The 10,580-nt window shown below is 42.5% G+C and overlaps 1 protein-coding gene across 1 annotated transcript in view; it reads left to right on the forward strand.

The window, feature by feature from the left end:
* ryr2a (ryanodine receptor 2a (cardiac)) overlaps positions 1-10,580 on the forward strand; it is a gene marked incomplete at both ends in the record, with an annotated part of 175,982 nt that overhangs the window by 17,301 nt on the left and 148,101 nt on the right. Inside the window, 3 exons of the mRNA XM_079757379.1 lie at positions 2,905-2,925; positions 8,761-8,775; positions 9,374-9,448. Coding sequence (XP_079613505.1) covers positions 2,905-2,925; positions 8,761-8,775; positions 9,374-9,448 — 111 coding nt within the window. The remainder of the gene's footprint in view (positions 1-2,904; positions 2,926-8,760; positions 8,776-9,373; positions 9,449-10,580) is intronic.

The raw sequence follows: 10,580 nt of genomic DNA on the forward strand, positions 1-10,580 counted from the left end.
CCAGCAAAACAGTGCTCAATGCTTTTATTATCTATTTTACAGATCCAGAGTTTAGTTAATCACCCGAAAGCTTTCATATGGGATGCACACACTATTTATATACTAAAGCTGTCAATCGTCCCCTATAATCTCTTTCGGATTTCATTCCTTATTATTCTTATGATTCAAAATATATTAGAATTCAAATGTGGATTATTATTCATATCTACTATGTACCATAGTAAATATGTCACCATGTGCAAATGCTTATGGTTGTTAAAAAAGGGCGTTACCCTTGTTAATGGAGAACAGGGACTCTACGCACGGACCTCTTAATGTATCCATAGTGGTAAACTATATTCATATATCGGTAATTACCACTGTCTGTTATATGTATTGATCGTTCATCTCGATTAGCAGTCTGCGCCACAGGCGATTGTTAAATTGCACCTTGGTACGTGAATATAGGCTGCTTTTGATAACATGCCTGTGCAGTTGTATCGCAACCACCTCAAAAACAAACATCTCCAAAACATGGACGTATTAAAGAATGCACACCCACTTATCGTAACCCCCCTCATCCACAAACAGCTGTTTGCTACACTGTTTCATGCTAAGGCATTAGCTTGTCTTCACGACGCTGTATACTGGAGGCTGAGTATCCCTCCTGTGTTTTCACCGGCACCATTGTTATCGGAAAATGCCACATGGAGTTGATTGGGCCCTGAGATGGGCCGACCAGAAATGGAGTTCCTGCGGTGAAACACAAATCATATGAGAAGTTCCCTGTAATCATGAGTCGTAACATGATCATGAGTCGACTGTGTGACAGGGGACAGGGTTTTGAGTGATTATTCATCCTGTAGGGGGTTTGTCTTCGACCTCTCCCGAATAGAGGGGTCCTCCTTCAAGCATTCTTGAAGGTTTGTCCAGCTGTGCGGTAGGCTAGGAACCTCTCCAAGAGCAGCAGATGAGCTCTGGCAGACCACGGTCTTATTGAAATCTTGCCTGCTTTGTTATCCGCTTTCTATCCATTGGAGTCCCATGTGATGGATTCTATCTAATAGAGAGTATACGAACGGTTCCTAACATGCTCCTTGGTGTAATGCCCGCCTTTCCTTAACACTGAAGTCATGCACACTGTGGCAGTTGTTTGGAGTCTCACTTCATTGCTACCTTTGGACGGCGAGTCTGTTTTGTGCGTTGTCCATCTTCTTTGCAACAGGACTCAGAGCTATGCTGATGTTTGCATCTGTCTCATTTTCATTCAATAGTTTGCACCTCTATATTAAGACGAATTGTATTTTTTTTACTTTGTTTTGTAAAATTTGGACATATGTCTCTGTTGATATTATCCAAGTTATTTAAAAATCATGGTTGTTGTGTCATTTTTACAGATGATTCAAATGTGTTTATTGCTTTGTTACTGTTAATGCTGAAAGCAGTATGTTGATTTTGTTGTACATAGATAAAAAATAGGTAGAGATTATAAGATCATTGTTTCGTAAATGTAGCTTTAAGTGTCAATAGCAGATCATTATAAAATGTTTTCAGTAATATGTTAATCCTTTGCCTCACTGTTCTATCTGGTAGTTCCACTGTGGACCGTTAAGTCATACTCAGACATGGGTTAAGATTAATTGTTATCTATCTAAATTATCGTCTTAATAATGCATGTGTTAAATTTCACAGCAAGTCTAATTTGTTTCTATTTTGTTTAAGATTACATTAAATCATTTGTAAATATCTTTCCATCATTTATCATTTATATATGGTTAATTATATATATAATATATTAATTATATATATAATTTATAATATCTCTTAAATTTCCCTTTCTGAACCCTAGTACATTTGTGGATGAATTCAATATGGTAGATTTAAACGCCTACTTTGAGTTTGTTTTCTTTCTTTGATTTTGCTTTTGAAGTTTTAAAATATTTTAAGATACAATAAGATTTTATTTTATTAATTGCACGTGGGATATGTGGGAAACATTAAATATTTTTTAAACAGTATTACTTTTTTATGATTCATAATAAGATACAACGCATGTTTATTTTGTTACTTTCCTCACAGTACTATTATGTTCATCTTTATTCTCCAATTCATCTCCCTTCCCCTAATCCCACCAAATGTCACGTCAGCGTAGTGTAAGCATTGCGTTGCAGATTCAGCTAGATTGCTGAATTGGACATTTCAATTCAAACTGTCTCACTGAGACCCCTCTGAAGTGCTAAGCTCTCATTATTTAATGTGCCTCCTCTATTTTCCTAGCCTCTTTTAACCATCCAGATATCCACGTTTGCGTTTTGCAATGAATTTCTGTCCTTGACTGGGCAGCAATTGATTTATCCATATGGGAAAGGCCTTAGGCTGTTCAGAATACAAGTGAATTCGAATCAGATCAGATAACAAAAGGACATTCTTGCTCTATTTGCTCCTGCCGAATCTGGTCAGTTGTGATTGCGCTGCAGAACGCAAAATGCGGCACTTAGATCAGCAACATTTTAAAGTCCCACTTGCAAACGGCACAGCCATCCATCAGCTACTAGTGAGCGAAATGCGCTGTGAAAAGATCAGTTTGGAGTTGACTGCACATGCCTCTGTATGAACCAGTTTAGATTATTGACTACTCCACAATCAGCGCATTTCTTTTCTGATTGGTTAGGGGAATCAATCTTCCCTGTCAATCTAAGCCATTTGAAAGACACTCAATAGCCAATAGCCGTAAGGAGAGAGGGAGCAGGGAGAGGAACTACAACCTTTCGGTTAAGTAAAAAATTGGTACAATAACATCTTTTCATGACCACTGCCTGCCAACAGTTTTCCCTCTATCTAACTGATAGATGATGTTTCTGTTTCTTTGTTAAACACGAAAGGACACTTACTTTGTTTTTTCTTTCTTCTCTCATTTCCACACAGCATGTAGATGTGGAAAAATGGGTAGGTTTGATCTTTTTTTCCTTACTTACTTCACATTAATCATAACCATTTTTATCATATCATACAATCACATTGTATTGATAATAATATCAATACACTTTTTGCGTTACTCATTTAAACGTGACATCTATCTGATTTGTAAGGTGCCAGCTGATACGAAACACTGTGGCTGCCCCAGTTATTAACCCCTATCACCTCCACAGCCGTCATTCCATGTCCATGCATACATAGCTACTTATGAACACTTCCTATGGGTCTGATCGCATTAAAACTGTTTAACTTCAGTGGAAACAGCTTTTAAAAAGAGACTTTTTTGGAGACTTTCTGAGGGACATTGACATGATGATCTGAACTTGCCTATGTACCCTAGCACAAACAACATGTTCTGACATTATAACGTTTGTTTTTTTTTCACCAATTTGTAAAAAAAATCCATAGACAATGACTACAGCGATGCCGCTAGGTTAGGATCTCTGTGTGAATCTATGCTGAAGTTCTGCCTGAATGCTGCCCGGTGTTCAGGGTGGTCCAAGCATGTGCTCCACGTCCTACCTTCTGTGAGGGAGCAGGAGAGAGGGGCTGAAAGTGCCGAGTGTGTGTTGAGAGAAAAGCGGAATTGGTCTTGGCTTTTTAAACCACATGACATAGCACAGCTAGGTCCCGTGACTCAGAGAGCTCATACCTTTCCTAGGATACCACTGGCTCAACCCTCCTAGACCATCGCTACAACTCCGTCATTAAACATCAAGTTAGTGCATTAGAGTCAAAACATTCAACTGAATACTTTAAATATGGCCAGCCAAAGTTCGGAAGGGAGGTCTGAGAATTATAGGATGGCGGGGGATGGAAAATTGACTTGCCGTCTCCCATCGCTGGAGACGGGATTTAGAGCGTCCTCAGCTGGGCCAGATAATTGGAGGTTGCAGTGATGGAGCTCATGGATATGGGGGTGACTTACTGTTGTTGGCACCGTATCTGACCTCCTTCAATGTTCTGAGAGAACCCCCTCAGGCTGTCCTGCTCGGCTTTGGATGTGTTTCTTGGGTCGTAGCAGGACATTGTGAGAATGCAAGAGAGAGGCTGTTAGAATGGACTCTATTAATAAATATAACGGCACTGGGCGGTTCCTTTCAAAGAACCACTCTCCGTTGGACTGGGGGAGAGTGGTTCCGCTGGGGTTCATCAGTGTGTTGAAGAGCAGGGACTTAGCCCCTGACCCAGACCATTATCATTCCGCCCCTCAGCAAGGTCCGGGTCCTGGTCTGCGTATGCTTCCCTAACACTGCGGACCGGCTCCAGGCATGCGGGATTGGTGGTTACACGCAGAGTGACCCAGGGGAGCAATAGCACTACAATTACTGCCATTATAATCAGATAGGGAGTGCATTTGGGGGGGTTTTACCACATTGGGCAGTCAGACGGTACATGACATAACATTTAGTTAGCAGAAGCTTTTGTCCAAGTGCATTCAACATTGAGTGCAACAAGATATAGAAACAAGCGAAATAAATAAACAGCAAGAGCGATTTTATAAATACTATTCCCCCTTAAAGTGTAATTCCAGAGAAAATTGAACCCATGGTCTTTTTCGGCATGAAGACCCCTAAAATAAGCCCTCCAGACACCTTTTTCATTGATAATCGAGTATAGAGCTTGCCCGCGAATGCCTGGAGCAATTTAACAGCCCAATTGACTTCCGTGTTATTGGCCCTAGTCATGCTACTACAGAGGTTGCCGAAAAATACCCTGGGTTAAATCTCACCGGAATTACACTTTAAGGAAGATGAGTAGAGATTCAGCTGTTCTGATGTCAGTGGCCACTCAAAGACCTTTACAATTATTGCCAACATTCAAACACACATTCACACACTGTGTCAACCATGCAGGGCAACAGCCAGCTCGTCAGGAGCAGTCAGGGTGAGGTGTTTTGCTCAGGGACACCTTGACACTGCTAGGGGGAGCCAGGGATCGAACTTGCAACTTTCCGGTTGCCAGTCAAGGGCTCTACCTCCTGAGCAACTGCTGCCTAGTAGTGATGGAAAAGCAGGTTGTTTGGCAGCCATGGAGCGTGGTTGACGGGCTGGGGTGTAGGGTTTGACCACGTCCTGGATGTAGGACGAGCTGGGGTGTAGGGTTTGACCACTCCCCAGATGTAGGATGGGCCGGAGCTGTTTGCATTCTTACTCAAGCAGCCATCGGCAGCCATCGCAAGGTGGGGAGGAGAGGTGAGGAGAACCTGGGAAGGTTAAAGACCAGTCGGCCTGCCGCATTGTGGATGAGATGCAGCCAGAGAAGGGAGTTTCAGTAGTCAAGGCGCTAGAAGAGAAGAGCCTGGATCAGAACCTTGGTTGCCTTCTGGCTGAGGAACGGACGTATCCTCCTGATGTTGTACAGCATGAATCTGTAGGAGTGGGTGGTCGCAGCGATGTTGAAGCCAAGGATGGCTTGTCATTCAGTTCTACAACCAGGTTCCCAGCTGTCCTTGTTGCAGGCACCACATAGTTGTCAATATTTATTGAAAAAGACAGCAGAATGACAGCAGAGGAGTGGGAGGCCGTTCTAGCAGTGTGAAGTACCTATGACAGCTAGGAGGGCCATCTCAGTTAAGTGGCCTGGCTTGAAGCCGGACTGGTGATGGTTCAGTAAGTTGTTCTGGAGGAGGTATGGAGAGAGCTGGGTAAAGACTGCACGCTCAGTTGTTTTGGAGATTAATGGTAGAGGAGGCACGGTAATTCTTACTTCAGAGTTTGGCTTCATTTAGGAGAGGGTTCACGCTTTAAAAGTTTTAGGAAGACAACCAGTATTCAAAGAAGTGTTGAGGAGATGGGTGAAGAAAGGAAGGAGACAGGGGGCAACAGACTGAAGAAGGTGAGAGGGAATAGGGTTGAGGGGCCATGATGTTAGGAGGGGAGTGGTGAATAGAAAGTTAAGAGAAGAAGACGAAGCGCTGACTAGAGGAGAGATGGTGAAGCAGGTGGCTGGGGGAATGAATAGTGTACATCATCTATTTTTTGTTTTCTTACAAAACAGTTGACAAAATTCACAGGCGGAGAACTTGGGGGAATGATTAGGGGGCAGAAGATTGAACAAATGTTTTATTAGGATTGGAGGAGGACGAATGATTTAAGATTGAAAGACAGCATTTTAGATGCAGGAAGAGAGGCAGAAAAGAAGAGAGAAGAGATGCCAGGCAAGAGGTGCTTGGATGTGCACCACGCTCATTCCACCCCCCTAGAGTTGTTCTGTCAGCACATACTGACTCAGGCAACCAAGGCGCCGGAGGGGTCGGGCATGCCTGCTGATGGGTGAGAGGACAGAGAGAGTCTAGAAACAAGGACAGAGTAGAAAGGAGGGTGAGTGAGAGGGAGTCAGAAAGTGAGGGGAGAGCGGAAGCTGGGAAGAGAAAGACAGGAAGCGACAGTTGCAGGGGATAGGGAAAGTTTGTGGAAAAGGGAGGTTTGGGAGTTTGAGAGAGGGGCAGCGAGTACCAGCTCCTGGTAAATATGAGGTCAAGCTGAAAGCTTTGTGAGTTGGGGAGAGGGAGCGAGTGAGAGAGCAAAAGAGGAGGTAGCTACTGGTGTCTGCTGTTCACGGTGTGAGCGAAAGTAGGTAGCTACTGTTTGCTGTGTGTTGCATGTGGTATCAGAGAATACACCTTCTTCCCCCATCATGCGCCTTTGTACAGCATGGCAGGGACTGGTAGGCTGCTCTGCCTACAGGCTTGCCAGCCATTTGCCTGTTAAAACAACCTTTGGTCAACCTCAAAATGTATCATGGCTATATATCTATACATTCACATTGGAATAAACCCTTAAAGACCTTAAAGACATTCAAGTGGTAAATCCGAGGCCCTCTGGATTCTGGACATGCTTTGCAGATGAAATGTACAATTTCGTTCTGGTGGGTCGTCAGGTATAACCAGTTGGCCTGACATTTGGCGAGAGAAAACGTAGGTGTAATTCAATTAGATTTGAATGTATATCTATGGTGTTTTGCAGTCTTAATAGTTATATTTGGAAGACTTTTACAAATAATCATTTTACTAACCTTAGATTATAGCAAGCAACAAACAGTCATTGGACCTCACATGAGTGCTGAACATTTTTATCTTCCACTTGATGTTCGTTGAAAAAGGTAATAGGTTGGTAAAGTATTAGGCTGGAAGCAAATCTATGTTCAGTCAGAGTCTATGTGCTCTGCCTGATCAGCAGACTCATTTGTAAATGTGTATCATACATACCAGTGAAAATAAATCATGATGTGTTTGGTTCCCAGGCTCAATTCCTAGGGTAATGCATGCCAATCTGGCAACCTACTAGGACACAGAAGTCCTTCAGAGGCCACCGCTGGTCACTTTTTAATGCTCTTTCGAGCCCTTTAGAGGCATAGGGATATTTAACCATTTCAGAGCCCCACTCTCCATTGCTGTTCATTTGGAAGGCTTGCTATTGATTGCAACAAAATATCAAATATTAGTACGGGTTATAAAGTTTAAGCAGCTTGCCAATTTTTTTGTCAATACTGAAAATAAGTCTTTTCAGAAAAACTGAAGTCAAGTCAGTCATTGTGTGTGCATCCTTTGTGCGACTTGTGTCAAATCGCAAACATTTAAAGTGGTAGTGTGTTATTGAGTGCCAAAGATGTGCAAACCATATATATAGATGCTTCTAATGTGTCAGAGTCTATAAAGCTTTAACCTTCCTATTGAACGGCAGAGGGATAGGGCTAGTACAGCGTCTGGCTGCTGCTCTGATATTCAGTAGCGATGGGTCTGTTCCTTCCTAACTGCATGGCTACTGGACTGCTAGATAGGAGAAATGGGATCGAATATAGCCTATAGGAGAGTCCTTTGTTGTCTCTGTGACTTGATGCTGTGGGGCAGCGACCCAGTACAGCTCACAGACTGCCCTGATGGATAAGACGGCCCAACGGAATCACCAAAGACCTTCCTCTAGTGAGCGGTTCTAGGCTGAGGTAGACTCACATAGTGGAGGCCAACACGTTCACTGTCCTGGGAGTGGCGGGGAGTGACATAGTCTAGGATAGGGTGGATGTCGGTGAACAAATGAGGTTAGAGCGTTCCAATGTTAGAGGAAGCCTATAAGCACTGGGGGAGAAAGGGAGTGAGAAGAACCTGGATCCCCAGTGTTTGGCTAAAGCTCCACTATGATAGGTGTTACTGTCAGCTCCAGAGCCAGATTGTGTGTAAATGTGCTCCTCCAAATCTTGTGCTCAGCCCGGCTGAGTGTGGGTCTTGGAGCGTACCAAGGGGTTACCTGGAGCGTACCAAGCGGTGACCGCGACCTGACTAAGTGGTTTGCGGTGGTTGGATGCAGGAAGGCCGGACAACGTCCTAATTCATTCTCGTAATAAAACCCAATATTATTTTCATTTGCTCAGTTAGAATCCGAATGTGTCAAACATGGATTGTTTCAGCGGCTGGTTGAAAAACGTCCCCAGTAATGGAGGCGCCCGTAATGCGAGTCCAAGGCTGGATGACGGTTGTTGTGTCTGGTCTAATTAACGTGTAGAATGAAATGTGTTGATGGAACAAAATGTAAACATGGATGTACAGTATGTCACATTGTTACAATTCCACAATTTCAGTGCTGAACTGACGTTTGATTTACCTATATGCTTATCCATATGCTTACCTAATAGTTAATTATGGATGGAAATGTGAAATACTTCTGGTTCTTATAACATTTATCACAATGTCACTATGTTTTTCCATAATTAGCTTGTGTACTAGACCCATTACAGATTTTATACAGATAATGATCCATCCCGTAGTGGATTTTAACATTCTGTCTCTTGTTTTATGCGCTCTGGAAGAAATTCATGATGAAGGTAAGATGAGTTCTGAATTGTACATTTTAATACGTATCATTCCAGTTTCCCTCTGTTTTATCTAGCAAACAATTTTGTAATATCCAAATACACTATTTAACCTGGTTGAAAGGGTTTCTGTGCTGATTACTGCATTCCACAATTGTACCATTTCAACAAACGTGTTGTAGTATATGAATTTGACGGCATATTTATTTGTTGATTCGAGCAGAGCTTTTTGTGTTTCATATAAATTGAGAGGTTTTAGCTTGAAAAAATATTCTTGTGCATTAGTAGTATAAAAGAGAGTATGACTACACCACAATATTCAATTGCAAAGGCGTAATGCGGCTGATATTTCAACTGAAGTGTAAAGTTACAAACATTCAATTATCTATCTCTATTTGGTCAATAAGTAGACTTCTATCCTAAGTGACTGTAATTGGTCTAATTGGTCCTGAAGGAGCAGGGAGTGTTTGAGCATCTCAATCCATTCAAAGGCCATCCAAATATGATCTTCGACTCTGTGGCAAAATGAGTAGAAGAAGTGGTTCACCCCATTCCCCTCTCTGGCTGGTTCTGCTCTCGACCCTACTCTGCATTGCTCTTGTGTTTCCAGACAGCCCAGGGAAGCGGACATCGTACCTTACTTTACGGACATGCTGTTCTCTTACGACACTCCTACAGTGGGATGGTCAGTAGTGGAAGATACTATCACTCCCATACTAACTAAAGGATCTTTCATTTTAAATGAATCCTTCATGCATGAATGCTCATTTAACTTAGAATTATCCATAACTAATTATAAAAAGTGATCTTCTTTAACTGAAAACCCTACAGAAGTATGTTTTTGAGTTGAATTGATCCTCACCTTCTTATGTCTCATAATGATCCTAATAATAATTGGGTAACACTTTATAATAAGGTGCCATAATAAATAGCACACTAGTCATTACCTAACCCTTTGTTAATATTTGTTAATTGTTACTAAAATATCTATTTGGCACAAGTTAATAGTTTTTTGATCATTATTTAAATATTAGTTGTTTGCATAACCCTAACCCTAACACACGACCCTAACCCTAACCCTTACCCTAACACACTGCCCTAACCCTAACACACGGCCCTAACCCTAACACACAGCCCTAACCCTAACACACGGCCCTAACCCTAACACATGACCCTAACTCTAACACATGGCCCTAACCCTAACACACGGCCCTAACACACTAACACATGGCCCTAACCCTAACACACGACCCTAACTCTAACACATGGCCCTAACCCTAACACATGACCCTAACTCTAACACACAGCCCTAACCCTAACACATGACCCTAACACACTAGCACATGGCCCTAACCCTAACACATGACCCTAACCCTAACACATGGCCCTAACCCTAACACATGGCCCTAACCCTAACACACGGCCCTACCCCTAACACATGGCCCTAACCCTAACACACGGCCCTACCCCTAACACATGGCCCTAACCCTAACCCTAACACATGGCCCTAACCCTAACACACAGCCCTAACCCTAACCCTAACACACGGCCCTAACCCTAACACACGGCCCTAACACCTAACACTTTATAATAAGGTGCCATAATAAATAGCACACTAGTCATTACCTAACCCTTTGTTAATATTTGTTAATTGTTACTAAAATATCTATTTGGCACAAGTTAATAGTTTTTTGATCATTATTTAAATATTAGTTGTTTGCATAACCCTAACCCTAACACACGACCCTAACCCTAACCCTTACCCTAACACACGGCCCTAACCCTAACACACGGCCCTAACCCTAACACACAGCCCT

This window comes from Pollachius pollachius, assembly GCF_949987615.1.
Source record: "Pollachius pollachius genome assembly, chromosome: 19".
NCBI classification, from domain to species: Eukaryota; Metazoa; Chordata; class Actinopteri; order Gadiformes; family Gadidae; genus Pollachius; species Pollachius pollachius.